General features: G+C 37.1%; 1 protein-coding gene across 7 annotated transcripts in view; it reads right to left on the bottom strand.

Moving 5' to 3' along the window:
- Nucleotides 1-22235, bottom strand: part of unc13c (unc-13 homolog C (C. elegans)) — a 321746-nt gene that overhangs the window by 25641 nt on the left and 273870 nt on the right. For all 7 annotated transcript variants that reach the window (XM_073930154.1, XM_073930152.1, XM_073930153.1 and 4 more), the window contains 6 exons: nucleotides 14355-14443; nucleotides 11571-11711; nucleotides 9210-9333; nucleotides 5475-5534; nucleotides 5201-5281; nucleotides 392-539 (listed from right to left, as the gene is read on the bottom strand). In XM_073930154.1, coding sequence (XP_073786255.1) covers nucleotides 392-539; nucleotides 5201-5281; nucleotides 5475-5534; nucleotides 9210-9333; nucleotides 11571-11711; nucleotides 14355-14443 — 643 coding nt within the window. The remainder of the gene's footprint in view (nucleotides 1-391; nucleotides 540-5200; nucleotides 5282-5474; nucleotides 5535-9209; nucleotides 9334-11570; nucleotides 11712-14354; nucleotides 14444-22235) is intronic.

Consider the following 22235-nt stretch of genomic DNA (forward strand, 5'->3'; position numbering starts at 1 on the left):
GTTGCAACTTTTACTACTCAACACAGTTTTTAGATTCCTTAATTGGCACCAGTCCATACAATGCAATCGTGTTAAAACCCACTACACTTTCAACTAAGTTCTTGTATACCATCTCCAGAATATCTTGACTCACATCAAATTGTTGTAACCTCATCATGAGATAAAATCTTTGCATAGCTTTTAAAAAAACACACGCTGCATTTGCAGCAAAAGTCAATTTACTATCAATAAATGTAACATAACATTGCATATTGTTATATATAACAATATAATAAAATATAACAGGAATTTATGTAAAAAAAAAAAGTATTTTTAGCTGTACACTGTATGCTAGTTGAATACTAGAAGTACCTTCAGTCTCTCTCTCTCTCAGACAGACACACGCTCTTACCTTGAGAGGTTTGGGTGCATATATATTTCTTGATCAAGGCATCTGTGGGTTGAGTGTAAAGGCTGAGGGCGTATTTCAAGGACTTGAGATCAGGGCTCTTTTCCAGGAAGGTTTTCTTCAGACCGTTTCCACCCGCATGGAAATATTGCTGGACCAGAGAAACAAACACGCAGTCAGAAAACACACAAGCTGAACAAGAACTGCACCATACTGAGAACATTTGACATTGGATTATTTTGTTTCTCTGCGACTTACTGAACACATGCTCATTAGGAATATGTGCCCAGGGATACATTTTTGAGAACTGAGAAATGTGGCTGCATTTTGTGTGAAACAAACGCGGTGGCTTTTCTTCTTAGTTTTCTTTTGAAAACACTATTGGTTGGGTTTAGTGAAGGGCGTGTGGGTCAGTCGATATCTAGCTGATATATTATGCATGATGATAAGACGACCGACTTTTCTCATAGATGCACACACTAAAAACAATTGTTGCAAACAATGGGCTGAATTTAAACAAACAAATTTAATGAAGTAATGTTCAACTGAATTTGTTTGTTTAAATTTAGCCCAAATAAATGTTTGCAACTACTTACATTGAGTAAAAATTTAGTAAATCCAATGAATTGTTTATTTCAGTGCACTAAAAGGACGTTATCATGAGCAAAAATGGAAACACAAGAAATTGAGATTGGCACATATGAGAAAACGTGCCCAATTATGCAGCATTCAATTATTTAAACTATGGCTCCTGGTCATCTATACTTCCAACTCAGCGTTGCATATCCAGCGACTATTATTATTATTATTATTATTATTATTACAAAGCATACAATATAATGACATATATCAATTCAGCTCCCCCCTCCCCCTAAACAAAAGTACATTATCAGGAATGGGAGATCCTTACACAAAATAAGGCAATCACTCTGGGTCCTAATCATTGCTTTGTGCAATAATAATAGAGACTTTGTCAGCAGGTGTAGTCCAGATCTTTAATGTACATATTTGTACCAAGCTCACTTGGGCCGTAGATAATTCCAAAATTATAAAAAAAAATTAATTTTTATGGTAAATGAACACACTCAATGAGTCTTAAATGAATTCATTAGTTTGGTGTGAGTTTCAGAAAGCTGCAGAGTGTTGTTGGTGCATGTGGAATTAAAGCGTTTTCTCCATCAGACGTCTGATCAGATCTGCTTTATTATTCTATTAGCGTAAAGGCCGATTGCAGACGCTGTGATTGAGACTGATGAGATTCACACTGACCAATCAATCTGTGGAAAGGCCACGTGTCATTTTCAATGAGTGCATTTACTTTATTTTTACTCTCGCTGACCTTACAAAAAACCCTCGATAAAAATACATGAATAGATCATATAGATTTTCTTCCATAAAATATAGCTCTTATCTTATATACAGTGGCCAGCATATACGAGTACAACCCCACAAATCTCTCATTTAGAATAATGTTTTCTATAGTAAACTTTACAATATTATTTTTGTGCATATACATTAGTTTTACTGAATACGGAAGCTAAATCTGCCGCTTATCTAACAAAATAACCTACAATAATGGTTTTAAAATGAGTAGTGCAAATTTATGTCAGGGAAAAATATTAAATGAAATTGTCAAAAAGAGAGAAAAATCAAGAGAAACAAAAAATATCTACAATTTTGTTAAAATGTTGTAGTTTGTCATTTTTTGCGATGTTTTGCGTGAATTTAAATGCATAATCTCTGTTTAATAAATCGGTTTTGTTCAAATACACCAATATATATTACCAATATTCATGGTCAATATATCTTAAGCATAACAAATACATTTATAAAGATGGTAAGTATATAATCTCATTCACTTGGGAAATGGAGGCAACTTGAACGGTTTGTGAGCACAATTAAGTGCACACAGCATGCCATATCATCTGATAATTGCAGGAAATAATTCCAAAAGGCAACTGACTGTGTAAAGCCCATAAAACAATACAAAAATAAGATGTATATACAGAGTTCAGCGGCTAATCAGCCGGAATCAGCTGAGGTGACATGACCCAGCTGTCACTCAAGTGGCTACGCCCTTAAATATTCAGACTTAATATAAACAAAATGGATGAGTAAAAAAAAATCACCCCCTCACAGTTTTCATGAAGGGTTATATTAGCTGTATACAGCAAAACCATCTTTTGTACCAGGTTGTAAACAAGTTATTATTAGCTGTAAATATACCATTGCAGTCAGAAGTCATTTAGATTTCCTGAAGCCAGCCCCCAAAGGCAAATCGATGAATTGCAGTTTTAGTTACTTCTGAATTGGCTTCCCGAGGGAGAGCGGGAGGTTGGTGCTTGTATAGAACATGACTTAAAGTGCCATGAAACCCCCTTGTTTCAGCAGGGTGTTTTCACACCTCTACTTTGGAAAAAGTCAGGAAAGTGGGTGTGTCTCACTCTGTTTATCGGGGAGTGTCGGAGGAGCAAAAGAGGGATGATATGGGAGTATCGATTTGGCTAGCGCTGATTTTCAGAGTCAAAACACACACACACACACACATACAGGGGAGGAAGTGACTGTGTTTACTTGGACATCAGTAATCAAATTATTTACCAAATTATTAAATGGTGGACTTTAACTGCAGTTTGGCTCTTTCATTCAGGAATTTCATTCATGCCCCTCGTGACAAACGAGATATTTGATTCGAGGAACTGCTGTAAGCGTGTATTTTTTATGCAATGTTTGTTACCGCACAACAAATGAGAGAAAAAAAAACTCAGCATTTCCCGGAAACTTAGATGCACTAGGCAGGTAGTGTCAGAAAGCCGCGTGTGTTATTCCGGTCATAAAATACGGCGAAAATCCTACACCACGGTAATAGTTTGGTTGTGGTGTTAACATGTTTACACTCGGTGTAATAGTTCGATACAAACTAACTTTGCCATCTGAATAAACAAAGATTACCGGTCGCTCACTTACCAAATCTGTAGAGACAGAACAATCAACAGCAACTAGAGCCGCGTCTTTATTAAGAGGAGACGAGCAGCAAATCCGGATCTCACCATTTGCAGATGAGAACAGCTCTCGGCTAAACAATGTTCCTTAAACACGTATTTCTGTCGCACGTAGCGTGCACTGTTATCCACACGTGAGTCCAGCTGCGCTCTCATAGAGAGAAAATGAAAAACAAAACCTTCACTGCAGCAAATTATAAAAGCAACACTGCACGCTTGTTTTGCCAACACAACGTGGCGTTTCTCTGCCGTCTAAACACTGTAACACTGATGAATATTAATGAAGTTGCAAAATAGAGCGCTGATTGGTTTGAACCAAGCCTTACTCATGCATTAATGCAGCACACTCAGAGACGTAATACGGTACTCCCAGGGACAGACGTCCAGTCTACATGCTGGAATTCACACTAAGATCTCATGGCCGTGACGCAGCTTCAAAAATTAGTTTCCAGAAGTATTAATTTGCTCGAAATTACACAAAAACAACAAATTTTCACTATCTAGTGACATATATGTGTCCTAATAGTGTTTTTAGCAGTGTGGGACACATATACGACTGTCAACAGCTCAAAACATGTGTTTTGGCGTTTCGTGACACTTTAAATCAGCCGTTAGGCTTGATAGTCAGGCTCAATCCTGTTGGTGTCCTAAATCTGGCAACCTGGGCTTGCGTGTTTTAAATCAGACGAGCAATACCTAGTTCAACCACTGGGTGTCAAACTTGCATACTGCACCTTTAAGAATATTTCTAAGCTACTAAGATAATATAAGACATAAATGGACAATGTTTATTTGCAGTGCACAGATTCATTCATATTTAAAGAGGCGTGAAAACAAAGACATCAGACTGTGATTGTTCTCCTCTCTCTGGTTTTATGGGTGCGTGTCTCTTTTCTTTGTAGGCACAGATGAATTCTTCTTATTATTGTGTGAGTATCTGCAGATCTCCAGCACCTCCAGCTCTGAATCTGAGCTCTTCTCCATTCACTGACAGCATCTGACTCCAGGCTTTTCTGAACTTCACTAATTAGCTTCTGTCCTCTGAATACCAATGAGCGGAAGAGCAGCAGTCAATAATATCTCTGATCACACACGCGCACGCGCACGCGCACGCACACACACACACACCCTAGTGTCAGTGTGTAAGAGAGTATGCCTGTGCATGTGTGAGAGAGAATGTGTGTCAGTGTTGTGTGTGTGTGTTCGTGTTTGTGTGAGAGAGAGAATGTGTGTCAGTGTTTTAATGTGTGTGTGTGTGTGGGTGTTTGTTTGTGTGTGTGAGAGAATGTTTGTCAGTGTTTTTGTGTGTGTGTGTTTGTGTGAGAGAGAATGTGTGTCAGTGTTTTATTGTGTGTGTGTGTGTGTGTTTGTTTGTGTGTGTGTGTGAGACAGAAAATGTGTCAGTGTTTTAGTGTGTGTGTGTGTGTGTGTGTGTGTGTGCGCGTGTGCGTGCATGTTTGTCTGTGTGTGTTTGTGTGTTTGCGTGAGAGGGAATGTGTGTCAGTGTTTTAATGTGTGTGTGTGTCTGTGTGTTTGTACGATGGAGAGAGAATGTGTCAATGTGTGTGTGTGTGTGTGTGTGTGTGTGTGTGTTTGTGAGTGCATTTGTTTGTGTGTTTGTGTGGGAGAGAGAATGTGTGTCAGTGTTTTAATGTGTGTGTGTGTGTGTGTGTGTGTGTGTGTGTGTGTGAGAGAGTTTTCAGTACATATTCACTCTATGTGTGGTGACCCCCCCGACCTCTATATACAGTATACAGTCTATCTTCTCTGTAATGTGAGTCTGAGAGCAGAAGGAGACAGAAACTGATACCTTGATTGTAGGAAGCACTAAATCCATAGCGGCACACTGACGAGGACTGAGACTCCGCGCTTCTTCCCGGATCACATGCTCCTGTTGGACACACACACACACACATGTGTTTTGAATGTTTCTAGTGTATAGAGCAAACCACTGTTGTCCAGTGATTCCCCTAATCCCCTTAACTTTACTAGTTAACCTAATTCATCTAGTTTTCCCTTTAAATAGCACTTAAAGCTTTTTCATCAACTATAAAAACTGGAAAAGCCTCAGAAGAAAGACTCACCTTGAGTTTGGAGAGCTGACCGAGGTCTTTCGCAGCACTGAAGATCATCTGAGCTCCTTGCTGTTCAACACAAGCACAAAACACACACAGAGAAGTAGGACATATCAGTGAAATAAAGTCATGCTCAGTGTGTCTGACTCTGCTCATTAACAAGACAGACAACAGTTCTGTTTGATCACGTCGCTTATTATTTACAAAAACAATAATGACTGTGGGCGGCAGGGTGGCTCAGTGGTTAGCACTGTCGCCTCACAGCATGAAGGTTGCTGGTTCGAGCCTCGGCTGGGTCATTCTGGTCACACTGGTCTGTGTGGAGTTTGCATGTTCTCCACATGTTGGAGGGTTTCCTCTGGGTGCTCCGGTTCCCCACACAGTCCAAACACATGCGCTTTAGGGGAATTGGGTGAACTAAATTGGCCGCAGTATGAGTGTGTGTGTGTGAGAATGAGTGTGTATGGGTGTGTGCGAGTACTGGGTTGTAGCCGGAAGGATATACACTGTGTAAAACATATGCTGGAATAGTTGGCAGTTCATTCCGCTGTGGTGAGCCCTGATAAATAAGGGACTGAGCCAAAGAAAATGAAAGATTAAATGAAATATATACAGTTGAAGTCAAAATTATTAGCTCTCTTGTGATTTTTTTTATGTTTAACAGACTGAATATGTGTATATGCACAATATATTGGACATCCGCTGTGAGAGGATGCTGGCGCAAGCTGGCTGCCACTCCTCTACCAGATTATGCAGACTGTGCAGCTCATGTGAACCGAGCAAAAAGTGTTGCATGCAGAACTGTTGCAAACAATTTATTTGTGTTGAATTTAAACAACCAAATTAAGATTTTTTTTATTTCAAAGACCGATTTTTGGCCTTTTTGCCCTTATTATTAGATAGGTCAGATTTTAGACAGGAAGCGAAGTGGGAGAGAGAGATAGGGGGTAGGGTAAGGAAATGCCATCGAGCCGGGACCCGAAATCGCAACGCCTCGACGTGCCACTGCACCATATGTCGGCGCACCAACACTAACACCACTTCCAATAGCAACCTAGTGTTCCCTAGTGGTCTCCCATCCAGGTACTGACCAGCCTCAGCCCTGCTTAGCTTCAGTGAGTAACCGGTCTTGGGCTGCAGTGTGATGTGGCTGTGGCTAAACCAGCCGGTTGTTGCCGATTGTTCCAATGCTTAACATTGACTATTATTCTTACTATTGTCACCATCATCATCATCATCATCATAATATTCACATCTCGCACGAGATAAAAGCTGACTACATTTAAAAAACAATACATATGAAAAAATAAATAAAAGAAAATAGGTGACCGGCCCACATTTAAAAAATGGTCCGGCCCTTCTGGCATTTGCTAGAATTGCCAGATGGCCAGTCCGCCCCTGCTTGCTACAACTCCTACATCGCCCAAGATACACTCACAGGGGCTCTTGCCGGTATCCCCAAACAAAATGACACCCTGCTGGTACAATTAACACAGTCTGATCTATAAGACGTGTGGATCATCATCGTTCCCCATCTCGGTGTTGTCCTGCAAATCTGGCTTGTCTCCAGATATCTGCGGCTATCTAGGGAGTTCGCCTCAACGCAGACAGGTTTGCACATTTAAACGCTCGCTCTATAAACAACCAAGCTGCCTCAATTTATGATCCAATTGTTGACAATATGCTTGACTTTCTCTGCCTTGGTGAATCCTGGCATGAGCTAAATATATGTACTTTATCTGGCTATACATATCTCGAGCAGCCTTGCTCCATCGGACAGGGTGCTGACTTGGCTGTTGTTTTCCGATCAGATGTGACTGTATCTGCAGTAACGCTGCCTTTATTCCCCATCTTTGAATGTTTGGTGTTTAAATTATCTGGTCCATCCTCAGTTTTGATTTTAAATATCTATTGTCCACCCAAACTTAATAATTTTCTGAGTTGTTGATGCTTGTTGAGTGCCCACTGCTCTGCTATTCTCCCAACGGGTGATCTGAATATTTATGTTTACAATGTGGACTGTGCCTAGCTACATGTTTTATGGACACTTTGAGCCTAGTTCACACTACAGGATTTTAAACATCAGCAGATCTCTGTGCCGTTCACACTACATGACTTGACTTTGTGTCTTTTAATCGCTACGTGACACTACGTGAATGATCCACAAGAGGGGGGTCACACACTACATGATCTGACAACAACTCATTCCCCATCAGCTCATTCAAGCTACCAAACCACAGCCAATGAAATTTTGAGGGAGGAGTCGTCAGAAAAAGCTGAACACTATTGGCTGCTTGTGTGCTGATGACATCACTGACAGCGTTTCAAGCTTTCGAGGAAGCATTTAAAAACATCGTCAAATCAGCTGATTTATCAGCGGATTAATCACTCATCTGCAGGTTCCAGTGGATAGATACGCAGAGTTTTTAATTTTTGTAATTTTATAACTCTTTGAAATAAAACTAACATATTTATAACACCCTGCTGTTTTCTAACTATTAGTGTATTTCTTTCTGACACTGTTATTTTTTTTATTACAAAACAGTAAAGAACTGAGCATTTCTGCCTTAAATTACCATATTGGTCAAAATGACTGCATGCATGTCTGATACTTTTCACTGTGACTTTAAATATGTGTGCATTTTCTTGCCTAGCAACTTCCTGCTAACATAAACAAAACTTTCTGGTGGCAAAAACATCAATTTACTTCAGATATCTTTCAAAACAGCATATTCTGTGCTGTGAAATAGCTCCTGTTTGAAAGTGAAAATGAAAGCCAAGACCTTTGCATGTTCTAGTATCTTAACTACATATTTATAGGCTGTATTACCAAAAAAAAGATTATATTTTTAGGGTAATGGTGTCATTAAATGATGCCAGACATATAAAGCTTAATTTTAATATCTCAATAATAGCTTTGAATGTAAATATGTTGTGACAATATGGCGTTTTATATGAGAACGATCAGAATGAGCAGTATGTTAATTCTAATAGTTACAGAATTCTAGTTCCACTGTTAATATATCCTACTCTCATGTCTGTGTTAATGCAGAATGAAGCGACTGCACCGATGCCCATTCTGACCAATCACAGATGTTTCTGTTGAGCTCCTGAGCACACAGGCATTCAGCTCATGCTGATATGCTCTCTCATTGGCTGCAGCTCGTCACTACATCTGACCACACGTGGGGTTGAGTCGGCCGACTGCTCTGGAATATTTAGCATGCTGAATGTTGGATTTCCGTCTGCGAGGTGTCGGCGACGCGTCAGCGAGCCTCGTTGATGCGTTGTTCAGTAGTTCACACATAAAGAGCCGCGAGTGCCGTGCACCCGCAGATTTCTTCCCGATCACAGCCCGATCTGTCGGCGAGCTTATTAACTTCCAAATCAGGCTTAAATCAGGCTTAAAATCCTGTAGTGTGAACCAGGCTTTAGACTGTTTTATCTTCTGCCTTGTATGCCTTGTGCTTTGGGTCTAAAAAAAAAAACGCACTAAAAATAAAATGTATTATTATTATGGTTTAACATAATATTGACCTTAAAATGGTTAAAAAAAAATTCAAACTGCTTTTATTTGAGCCGAAATAAAACAGTCTATCTCCAGAAGAAAAATATTATAGCAAATACTGTGACAAATGTCTTGCACTGTTAAACGTCATTTGGGAGATGTTTGAAAAAGAAAAGGAGGGCGAATAATTTTGACTTCAACTGTATGTTGTGTTACTATGAACTTGTTTCTCTCACCGTCTGGTCTGAAAGCGGTGGGAGGACGATCTGCCGCTCGATAGTGTTTAGCACAATCTTCCAGAGCTCCTTCAGGACCCGTTTGAGCACCGTCTTCTCACAGATCTTAGCGAAGAGCATGAGACTGTTGAAGAGAAGAGAGTAGTAAATATCCATCCAAATATCCACATATTAGTGCAGTAAATATAAAATTAGATGCACAAAACTGGAATATGGGAGAAAATATTTGCGAATGAAGCAGCATTTCCATCCAACAAGTCTAAGGGAAGAAATTGGTCACTTCCTGATAAACTGAAGAAAATATTAGACAGAGAAATGTGATTTAGTGCGTTGTGATGTTTTTTCTTCTATAATAATAGAGTCAAAAAACTAAGCCAAAACAGAATCAACACATGTGGTGGCTTTTGGAGACGTGAGACTCACTTTGGGAGTGCAGACAGATTATTTAAGACAGTTCTGGAGGGAATAATAATAGAATAATGCTAAAACTGAAGCACTGTGATGACAGACTTTAGCTGAGGGCTTTTAGAAATGAGCAAAACAACATTTCAGATGTTTTACAATATGCTGGAAACATTGCAAAGTCCATTAATGTGTCTCATCACACACATTTATATCTGATCAGCAACTGTCAAAACTAAATCATTTGACATTATTTATGCACATGCTGGAATTTACTCAGTAAATGTGTTCGCATTGTAGTTTGTGCAACAATTTTCTTATCGAATAAAACGTTTAACCTACTCAGTTGTGCACAAACATCTTTTAAAAGGTATGCACATCTTTTGAAAATCTTTTTTCTTTAAAATGTTGATAATTTATTTGACAAAAATATCAAAAACATTAAACTAGACACTTCTTTAGAAATTCTTGTTCAATGCAATTTGGAGATTGCACAGAACACATGTCATTCTAGTATACAATTAACAGAAATCCCACAGGTTTTAAAAAATCGAAACGATTTTCTTTACTTTTCTTTCAATTGGCATTTCTTTTGTGTTGCACCACGGTATTGCAACCCAGTAAAAACCCATACATATCTATTTTTACTTTCCCAAAAGCCAATAAAAAAGCTCAACATCAGAGAAATAAAATAATAATAATAATAATAATAATAATAATAATAATCAAGTCAACATTAACTGGAAGCAGGTTTTGTCATATTGTGATCCAGTTCTTATAAAAATGGAATATTAAATGAGAAAGCTGTGGGCGTGGCTTATTTTTTCTACTGCAATCTGATTGGATGTAGTAAAGTAGGCATTTCAGTCAGAAAGATGGGGAAAGGGGGTTTTAGAGGAGTTATTACAACCTAACAGACCCCTCCTCCATTTCCGTTTGTTGACAACACTGACAGCTGGAGGGGTGTGGTTAAGTATGCTAGCCACGCCCAACACCTCAAACAGACACAATTTGAGAATTAAACTGAAAGCAGGAAGTGCATTTTCAGATTTTAATTAAAGGGCAAACTATTGTTTTTTTCTTAATGACATGCACAGATGAATTGTTCACCACATAACTAGCACTGTGAGCTGACAAAATCAATAAGGACAGTTTTGATTTCATATGTACTTGTCTTACCTTGTATCTACCTTTAATGTGAAATGAAAGGTAGATACACTAGAAAATGACGCCAATTTTTTTCCTTGGTGATCCTCTGACACTGATTCAAGAGTTCACACTTAGCTGATAATCAATAAAGCGTATTCGGCATGCTGTCCCGGGAGAGAGCCCTGAGCTTTTAATATCCTCGAGCCCGGGGCTCCCTCCCGTTAGAAGGGCGAGAGGGGAGTTCGAGCTCAGTATGTCTCGAGAACTCCCCTGCTTCTCCCAGTGTAAGAAGTGTAGGTTGTCTTAGGTGATAATTTGGTTTAGTCGATTGGCTATTGTTTATGTTATTGGACGGTGGGAGGAAACTGGGGAACCCCGCGCGAACACTGGGAGAACATGTAAACTCCGCATAGACACAGCAACCAGCCCGACAGGAGGCTGGACCAGCGGTGTTCTTGCTGTGAGGCAACAGTGCTAGCCACTGGGCCACCGTATTGCCCTACCGGAAAAAGGGGGGAAGTAGGGGTGGAAGGGGGGAAGCTTCAAGATGAAAATAACTGAAGTGAAAAACTCTGGCTATTTATAATGCTTCCGTAATCATCTAATAGGGCAGATTACGGAGCTAATGAGGAGCCAGCCGTGTTGATCATAAGCACGTGAACCTCTCGAAATTAGTTTATGAATAAACCACACACAGTATTTTCTCAGGGGTGCTTAAGGAATTCAATATTCCAAAATGCACATTAAAATAGGTGGATAGAAACAGCTATTGAGACCTTCAGACTTTTTTTTTAAGTGTTATTTTCTTACTTCTTGTCCAGCAGGTCCATTAGGGGTCTCAGCACAGTCTCTGCATCCATGGCTGCGTTGCTCTTGTTTCCTGCGTTTCCCTTCATCTGCACCAACTCCTGGTTCATCTGCTTCACACAGTCCTCGATCACCGGCTTAAAGCTGAGGATTCACACCGTTCACAACAACATCAACTTTACGAGGATTTAGTTTGAACATCTAACTATGTGTTTAACTTAAACACATAGTCAAAACGCTACTGAAGGGATATTATATTGCTCGCACCACTTTCTACAATATTCATTCATTTTCTAGTCGGCTTAGTCCCTTTATTAATCTGGGGTCGCCACAGCGGAATGAACCGCCAACTTATCCAGCAAGTTTTTACGCAGCGGATGCCCTTCCAGCCACAACCCATCTCTGGGAAACATACACACATACACACACACTACGGACAATTTAGCCTACCCAATTCACCTGTACTGCATGTCTTTGGACTGTGGGGGAAACCGGAGCACCCGGAGGAAACCCAGGCGAACGCAGGGAGAACATGCAAACTCCACACAGAAACGTCAACTGAGCTGAGGATTGAACCAGCGACCCAGCGACCTTCTTGCTGTGAGGCGAACGTGCTACCCACTGCGCTGCCCCTTTCTACAATATTATAAATTATAATGAATATAATGCAAATGTTCATTTATTTTTTTACAGCTCAAATTTTGTACAATAGGCAGTAAAATGCTTATACAACTGCATGAGACTTAAAAAAAAAACTTAAAAAATCTATTCTATAGAATATAATATTATTCTTAAAATAGTTATAGCTATAGAAAATACTAAGAGTATAAAACTATTATTTATAGATCTATATGAAACTATATGGATAATATAGCTATAGAAAAAAATATAAAAGCTAATATTTAATTTTTAATTAATAATATAAATTTAATATTTAATATTTAATTAATATTTAAAGCTAATATATTAAAGCTTGTAAAAGCTGTGAAAACACACAGAAAACATAGACGTGTTTCTAACAAAGTATCTGGTGCATAAAGAGAGGAATATCTGACATTATGGAATACAATAATTACTCTTAAATGTATTTTATTTTTAATTTAAACATAATTATTAAATATTTTATTATTGATTATTTTATAGCAAGAATTTATATATTTTGTTGGTTAACAATATATGCATAAACCAGCCTGATCTCACAAGAAAACATAAGTATTTTACGTTTTGTCAGTTTAGGCTAATTCGTACAAATTCATAGTTCAGTTGTATGTAAATGTACAATTTTAAAAAGGAGGCGTGGCACCCAAGCCCGCCCCTAAACCCAACCGTCATTGGGCGATGAGCAAATCATACTAAATTGTACGAATTTGATCGTATGAATTGAAACGAATTAGCCACTAAATCAAAAAGATACGAATTGCTGTGCGATTGCGTTGGCATAAACATATATAATGTATTTTTTATTGCTGCTCAAATTTAATCTAATTTAATATTAATAATCACACAAAACTTACAATAAATAGTTAAATTAAATTATTTTATATGCATATGCATGTCTATATATTTTTAATGCACAGATGGAAATCAACATAACATTAATGAAAACTCAGTAAAATATTTAAAATATCATATTTTATTTATATTGAAGGATTCGGATTTCTGTTTTCCAGTCCATCTCATCATGGACCAACGTTTATCCTTTTCATCATCCTGTTTCTCAGTATTTAACTGTGAATTGATTTTAATTAATGAATAAGTTAACACATTGCTTAATATAAGAATGTTCAGTGCATTTGCCGGTCTCTTTATAACTATTTTCAGAAGCCACCAAACTAGGTCAGAGGTCACGGAGACCTTGAGTGGAACTGAGGACTGGAAGCAACTGTTTCTATTGTTATTTCTAGTAGTTGATACTATCTAAAATGTCTAAAGTGATTTAGTTATTTTTACGGTTAAATCTTTTAAAGGGATTCTACTTTTTATTCAAGATAGACTTGTTGTAGTAAGGATAAAACTGCCTGAATGTAGATAATTCCGGTTTTTAACCAGTTTCAATAAAGACGGCTGAGAGTACACTCAGCCTTGGATAAGAAACAGATTATACTTTAAGTGTGTGTGTGTGTTCTATTTGATTGTTGATTCGTTTCACAGGTCTGGAGTCAGCTCTAATCAGTCTAAAGGGATATCTGACGTTTATGCTTAAGATAATGTTCAGAATTGTACTGTATGCACGAACCCCACGTGGAAATGTTCCAGTCTATCTGTGTTTTAACCAATCAGGTTAGGACACCTCTATGTGTGACGCAGTTAATGACGTTGTGAGAGTATGATTGTTATTGATTGGTGATTGTGAGCAGAGCGGCCAAGGAACTCATTGCGAGTGTTGAAGCTGGCTTCTGCTGATTTAACTGCAAACTATCTTCAGTAAACTTGATTTATTTATTTAAATCTCTGACTCCGGCTCTTCTTCATCTACCAGACTGGTCATCCTTTGGGTCAATCTGTAAACAATCCCTACAATATATTTATAAACTAATCAGAACGAATAAATAATAAATAAATAAACCAAATAGATCACTCAAGCTAATCTTTAGCTATCTTTTTTTTTTAATCACAGAAGCCAAAGAAAACATGTTAAGTTTTGCTTTTGCATCTAAACACTTTCTCTGCCGACATAATCAGAGCTGTGAATCCCCTATATTATAGCCTAACATTTCAGAATTGAATCAAATGGATGTAAATAGAAACATTAGATGAGTTCTGTGGTGCGTAAGTGTGTGTGCTGACCTGGAGCCGAAGACGGCGCTGAGCTCGTCCAGAACGGTGTTGAGTTTATTCTGCAGTTCCTTTAGCAGCTCGCTGGCCTCTGCGTCCAGCTGCGCACACACACACACACACACACACACACACACACACACACACACACACACACACACACACACACACACACACACACACACACACACACACACACACACACACACACACACGAGTATTAGGAGCAATGCATATATTTTAGATATTGATATACCAGAAGCCGGTCAAAAAAAGAAACAAACACAACATTTTTCTAACAATCAACCAATGATAGCATAAAGACCGGCTTCTGATGACTGTCAGACACACTCTCAATTGCATATTAAGCTAAGGGAAAAGTAAATATGGACATACGATTAAAAATAAACGCTTGAAAGAGGGCGGAAAAAGAATCGCCTTTCAGTTTGTGGATATTTGTGGATATAAACTATATATTATTTGTTTATTTGCTTATTGTTTTTGCGAGTTTTGTCCTCCCTAGTGGGACAGTAGTTGAGAAGCACTCTTCAGATCTGCTGTGTGTTCTGCAGTGTCAGACTGATCTGTGAGTGTGTGTGCGTGCTTATGGTTTCCGGAAAGCAGAAACTGTCAGATCCATCAGTGAAGGAGCTTCACTCTCATCAGCTTAATGGAAAACACACAGACAAGCAGACCCTTACACTCAACAATACAAGATCATCCTGACACCTACACAGTCTTTTTCCATCCAATTACATATATATATATATATATATATATATATATATATATATATATATATATATATATATATATATATATAAATAAATATATATATATATATATATATATATATATATATATATATATATATATATATATATATATATACACCCATCAAGCAAGCTTTAGGTCATGATGTCAGGTGACCAAAATCCCATGTATAGTAAGCATTTAAGGATGTTATTTTGACATGATTTTGATATTTAGGTTGATTTTCGATTGTATTGAAAAGTGACCAAAATCCAACGTCTGATAGATGTCATAGTGGTAACGTCCACACAACATAATGTGTAACATGATTAGACGTTGATATTTGGTTGATTTTAGGTTGGACATTGACGTTGGGTTCAGACATTGGGTTCTGTTGTCAACCCAATTTTCATATACAAACAAAATCCAACGTCCCCACAATGTTGGGGTACAATGTCAATATGACGTCATGTGCCTGCAGGGTGCATATATATATTCATATGTACATACATACATACTTAACGCTAATTTGGGCTCAGTAATCTTGATTGATGCTTATTTACTGTTGGTTTGCCTTTTATAAACTTGCTTTATGCAGTTTTATATATATAAAAAAAACATGTTAAATATGAATTCCTGTCATTTAACACAGATTTCAGAATTTTTATACTTATCAGAGGTGCAAAGCAAAATATGGCATTTTAAAAATATTAAATCAAGCACAAACAAACATTCGTTTTTACTAAAGACAAAGTGCCTCACATGGTCTCTGCATTTATTTTAATGGGTTGTTTTCCTAACACATAAATGGCCGTGACTTTTTTTATGGGCGTTTTATGCAACCTTATGCACTCATCGGAACAAAAAACATGAATTTTTCTGACTTACAAAACATTATATTGCAATCAATATCGGTGAACTAACCATATATGGGTCCTCACCCAATAACCCTGACCCTAAAGGGATAGTTCAGCCAAACAATTACTTTACTCATTTCAAACCTGTATGAGATTCATCTAATGAACACAAAAGAAGATAATTTGAAGAAAGCTGAAAGCCTGTTAGCATTGACTTCAATAGTATTCATTCTCCTACCATAGAAGTCAATGGTTACCGGTTTTAGGTTTTCTTCAAACTATCTTTTTTTGTGTTTCATATCATATATCATGTATACTATTATATATAATGTCATATCATATCATGTCATATCATATCATATCATATCATATCATATCATATCATATATCATAACATCATATATCATATCATATAAATCATGTCCTATCTATCATGTATCATATCATATATCATATATCATATCATGTCATGTATCATATTATATCATATATCACAGTGGTTCTAAAACTGTGGTACGTGTACCACTAGTGGTACGCAGGCTTCCTTTTAGTGGTACGCGGAGAAATTAAATATGTCAAGTACATGCTACACACAATTCAAAATTTATCAAAAATGATGTATATAAAATGCTATATATAACATATAGCCTAAATTTCTGAAGTAATCTGCGACGTTTTTTTAACTGTGCAGATTTGTAGCTGTTTTACTGGGCCTACTACGCTACTGTATTTCAATACTGCTCATTTTTGGTGGTACTCGGAGAGAAAATTTTTTTCTGAGGTGGTACTTGATGAAAAAAGTTTGAGAATATATCATATATCATATCATACCATATCATATATATCATATATCATGTCATGTATCATATCATGTATCATATCATGTATCATATATCATATATATCATGTCATGTATCATATCATCATATCATATTTATCATATATCATATCATGTCTCATATCATGTCATATCAAATCATATGTCATATCATATATCATATCATGTATCATAACATATATCATACCATGTATCATATCATATATCATAACATCATAGTTCATATCATATCATATATCATATCATACCATATCATATTATATATCATTTTATATGTCATATCATATTTCATATCGTATATTATATCATTTATTTTTATTTAATGCCATGTAATTGTTTATTTGTGAATTAAATGGTTTTTTTTTTGCCATAAAACCTAACATAACCTAACACAAGCTGAAAACCTGTAACCATTGACTTCCACAGTAGGAAAAACCCATACTATGGAAGTCAATAGTTACCGGTATTCAGCATTCTTCAAAAGATCTCCTTTAAGTGTTCAACAGAAGAAAGAAACTCGTAAATGTTTGTAACCTCTTGACGGTGAGTAAATATTGAGTACATTGTAATTTCTGTGTGAACTGTCCCTTTAAACAGAACTTTAAAACAGCGGTCTGAGTGTGTGACTAAATCCTGAATTGTGCTTTCTTCATCAAACCGAGCGCTCCAGATATAACCCCGTTCCCAAAGCAATTAGCGAACTCACAGAAGAATGTAATTACAGTGGCTCGTTATCGTGGATTTATAAATAAAGGATCCCGAAGTGTCCAGGAAAAGCTCAGATAGTGTTAGAGAGCAGAAACAGAGATTGTGGCCATCAGACATGCTCAGGTGCAGGACACAAACCCTCATCTACTGACCATTTCACAGCAACTTTCACTAATTAAGAGGATAATGAGGTTTATAATGAATTTAACGTTACGGTGTTAATAGTTCACTTTAGTGCTTAGCAGAGATCTGTCACTGATTATGAGTCTGTCGGACCCCCCGGGTTTCAGATACTCTTAAATATTCATAGTTTGCTTTCTTAAATCAATACTCATTCATTTATTCATTCATTTTCTTTTCGGTTTAGTCCCTTAGGGTTCGCCACAGCGGAATGAACCGCCAATTTATCCAGCATATGTTTTTACACAACGGATACCCTGGAAACACTGGGAAACACCCATACACTCTTGCATTCACACACATACACTGCAGCTAATTTAGTTCATCAATTCCCCTACAGCACATGTGTTTGGACTGTGGGGGTAACCAGAGCACCTGGAGGAAACCCACGCCAACATGGGGAGAACATGCAAACTCCACACAGAAATGCCAACAGACCCAGCCGGGGCTTGAACCAGCAACCTTCTTACTGTGAGACGATCGTACTACCCACTGTGCCACCGTGACGCCTAAATCAATACTCACAGGTGCTTTTTGTCCTGTCCTTATTAATACATTTTATTTTTATTTAATTAATTTAATTAATTGTATTTTATTTTGATTGAAGTAATTTGAAATTTTATTTTGTTTTTAACAGTATTTATTTTATAATAGTTCTTTTCCTTATTACCATTATGGTTGTATGATTTATTTATTAACTGAACTTTATTTATGTATGTATTCACTTTTCATTTGTAAAATTTTTATTTGAAATGACATTTTTACAAAAACATTCTCATTACCCTTATGGTTGCATAAGTGGTCTTTAATGAACCTAAATGAGCACATGTCACTCCGCTGCTCATCCGTTTGCACTGGCTGCCAGTTGCTGCTCGCATCAAATTCAAAGCTCTGATGTTTGCTTACAAAGCGACTTCTGGCTTTGCTCCTCCTTATCTGCTCTCACTTCTGCAGATGTATGTGCCCTCCAGAAACTTGCGTTCTGTGAATAAACGTCGCCTCGTGGTTCCATCCCAAAGAGGGAAGAAATCACTTTCCCGAACTCTCGCGTTCAATCTGCCCAGTTGGTGGAATGAACTCCCTAACTGCATCAGAACGGCAGAGTCACTCGCTGTCTTCAAGAAACGACTAAAAACTCAACTATTTAGTCTCCACTTCACTTCCTAATCTGTAATTGCCTCTCTGGCTCCACCGCTAACTGTATTACAAAAAAAAAAAAAAATACTAATGTTTTGCTTCTTAGACTTTACAGACCTGAAACTTGCCTATAGCACTTATTTATTGTTGCTCTTATAGTTGTGTAAATTGCTTCCTTGTCCTCATTTGTAAGTCGCTTTGGATAAAAGCGTCTGCTAAATGACTACATGTAAATGCATGATTTATTTATTTCTTTATTTGAATTGTTGTTTTTTTTATTTACCATGAACAGAAATCATCAATGGACAGATATTTTATTTATTAATCCATTCATTTAGACCAATTTATTTAAAAGTGCAACAAGTCATATCTTAAATAAATACTAACTGCATCATTTGTGTGCCGATACAAAAAAACATTTATTTAATACTGTGATGGCAGGGTGGCGGCGCAATGGATAGCACAATCGCCTCAGAGCAAGGTCACTGGTTCAAGCCCCGGCTGGGTCAGTTGACGTTTCTTTGTGGAGTTTGTATATTCTCCCCATGTTCGAGTGGGTTTCCTCCAGTTGCTCCGGTTTCCCCCCACAGTCCAAACACATGCTGAACAAGTGAATTGGGTAAGCTAAATTGTCCGTAATGTATAAGTGTGTATTAGAGTGTAAAACATATACTGGATAAGATGGCTTTTCATTCCGCTGTGGCGACCCAGGATAATTAAAGGGACTAAACCAAAAATAAAATGAATGAATGAATGAATGAATAATACTGTGTGGCTTTTTATTATTTATTAATTTTTATTATATTGTTAAATTATATTAGGGTATCATATGCATTATTGCAATTAAAATAAAATACATATTTAATATAAACAAAAAATATCTGCACATTTCATTTCTTAAAAAAATATTATATATATATATATATATATATATATATATATATATATATATATATATATATATATATATATATATATATATATTACACATCTGACAGCAGAACATCCAATAGTAACAGCACTCGTCCAGCCTCTTAACCACCCTTTTGTATTACTCCACCCACATACAGCAACAAGCAGAGCACACTCTACAGTTTGACAAATATTGCAGCTGTTGGGCAACATAATGTACTTTTGAGGCTTTTTAGGCGAGAATGTAGTTGTTTAGATTGCAACTATGCAGTTTATTTATAAGAATAGTGCCTATTTAAAAATATTTATCATTTCTGAGAGACAGCACGTCAACGGCCATTAGCCTGTCTTTAAGCAAAGACAATTGATGATGTTCAAGCTCAAGATGACAGAGACTCAAAATAAGCCTTAAGAGAAAACAGCGTAATTTCAAACGACAGCAGATCAAATCATTATTAAACTGATAAATGACTTTCTAAGTCGATCTCTCTCTTTTGTATGTTGTAGTGCTGTATTTATTACATAGTAATAATGTGATCTCCCGATTGCAACAGAGAAATACTGGGAAATCTCTGTAGACTGATGACATTTCATGCCGTTCAGCCTTATAATCTTAACATGTGAGCAAAATCACCTGTTTAGTCATCATTTTAGACATTACGCTAGAGAATCATTCAAACACTAACGTGACGTTAGTGAATGAGCAACGGTTTCTGCTGTTCTAAAGTCAGCTGCAGATGTGAATGAATGGCGGAAAAAAGTAGTTCCTCTTACAAAAGGGTTTTGAGACTCTTTGTGTTTGATTGTCTTTATTTATATACACGATTATGCCGTCAAACTGAAATACTGGTGGGACGCTAAGGCAACGCACGTCTCCCACCAGTGCCAATTTACAAGCCACACTGCACTGCTACGAGTGTGATATATATATATATTATGAAAGTCAATTATCTTCCTCAAACAGGAAACTCAAACAGGTTTAAAACATGTGAAAGGGTAAGTAAATGATAACATAATTTCTAATTTTGAGTGAACTCTCCCTTTAAAATGTCCATGGTTACAGGTTTTCAACTTTATTTCCAAAATCATTTGAATATTACTATGTGATTGTGTACAGAACAAACCACTGCTGTTCAATAAATACCTTCAGTAATTAACCCAGCAAAGCCTAGTTAAGGATGCTAGTATCTTTCAAAATAACTAGCAAAATAATACCTATGCTTATCATGGCAAATAAAAAACTAAATTAGTTATTTAAATTATTATGTGTTGAAAAAAATCTAATAACAGCACTTGGGAAATAATGTTAGGCTACTAATTCTGCCTTCACCTGTAGATCTTGTTTTATTTGAGGTCACGAGTAAATGCGATCACTTTTTTTTCAACATTGCGTACATACTGTATCATCAGCATCATTTATTAATAAACTCTTCATGCTGGAAACACAAGCAGGTTAGTCATGCTTTGGGGGTGGGACAGGAAGTAGTAGGAGTGACAGGAAGTGAGGTGGGTTTTTAGATGAGTATATTCATGCTTTTGCTGCTAGAACTGATTAACTGAGACAGTACAGAGCAACGTGAATTATTCACAACTAGAAAACTGCAGATATCCAGTGCAGGGCCATCTTTTACTGTGTTTAATGTTGCTTTAAACCTTGTGTAATGGGTTTGTGAGTAAATGATGATTAAATGTGTGATTCCTGCAGCTGTACTGGTTGTACACGGCTTTTGTTGTTGAGCAAAGCCATATAAGAACCATTACTGGCTCCCCAAAGAATCTTTTAGTGAACTGTTCCTAAAAGAACCATGTTTTGTTTGTTTTTTTATTATCATTTTTAAACATGATCATCTAAATCAGGGGGTTTCAAATTGGGGTTTGAAAGAGACCCTAGCATGTATACACTTAACGGCCACTTTATTAGGTACACCTTATTTGTACCGAGTTGGACCCCATTTTGCCTTTAGAACTGTCTTAATCTTTGGTGGCAGAGATTCAGCAAGGTACTGGAAAAAATCCTCAGAGATTTTGCTCCAAATTGACATGATAACATCATGCAGTGGCTGCAGATTTGCCGGCTGCACATCCATGATGTGAATCTCCCATTCCACCACATCCCAAAGTTGCTTTATTGGATTGAGTTCTGGTGACTGTGGAGGCCATTTGAGTACAGTGAACTCATTGTCATGTTTAAGAAACCAGTCTGAGATGATTCATGCTTTATGATATGCCGCGTTATCCTGTTGAAAGTAGCCATCAGAAGATGGGTACACTGTGGCCATAAAGGGATGGACATGGTCAGCAGCAATACTCAGGTAGGCTGTGGTGTTGACAGAATTCTCAAATTGGTCATTAATTAATTAATTGAGTTACTGCCATGTGACTGACTGTGATTAGAAACTTGCATTAACGAACAATTGGACATGTGTACCTAATAAAGTGGCCGGTGAGTGTATATATAAAATCTACAAAATATAAAATATAAGGATTGACATACTAATCACAATTTTG

Source organism: Danio rerio, chromosome 18 (assembly GCF_049306965.1).
Source record: "Danio rerio strain Tuebingen ecotype United States chromosome 18, GRCz12tu, whole genome shotgun sequence".
Classification (NCBI taxonomy): domain Eukaryota; kingdom Metazoa; phylum Chordata; class Actinopteri; order Cypriniformes; family Danionidae; genus Danio; species Danio rerio.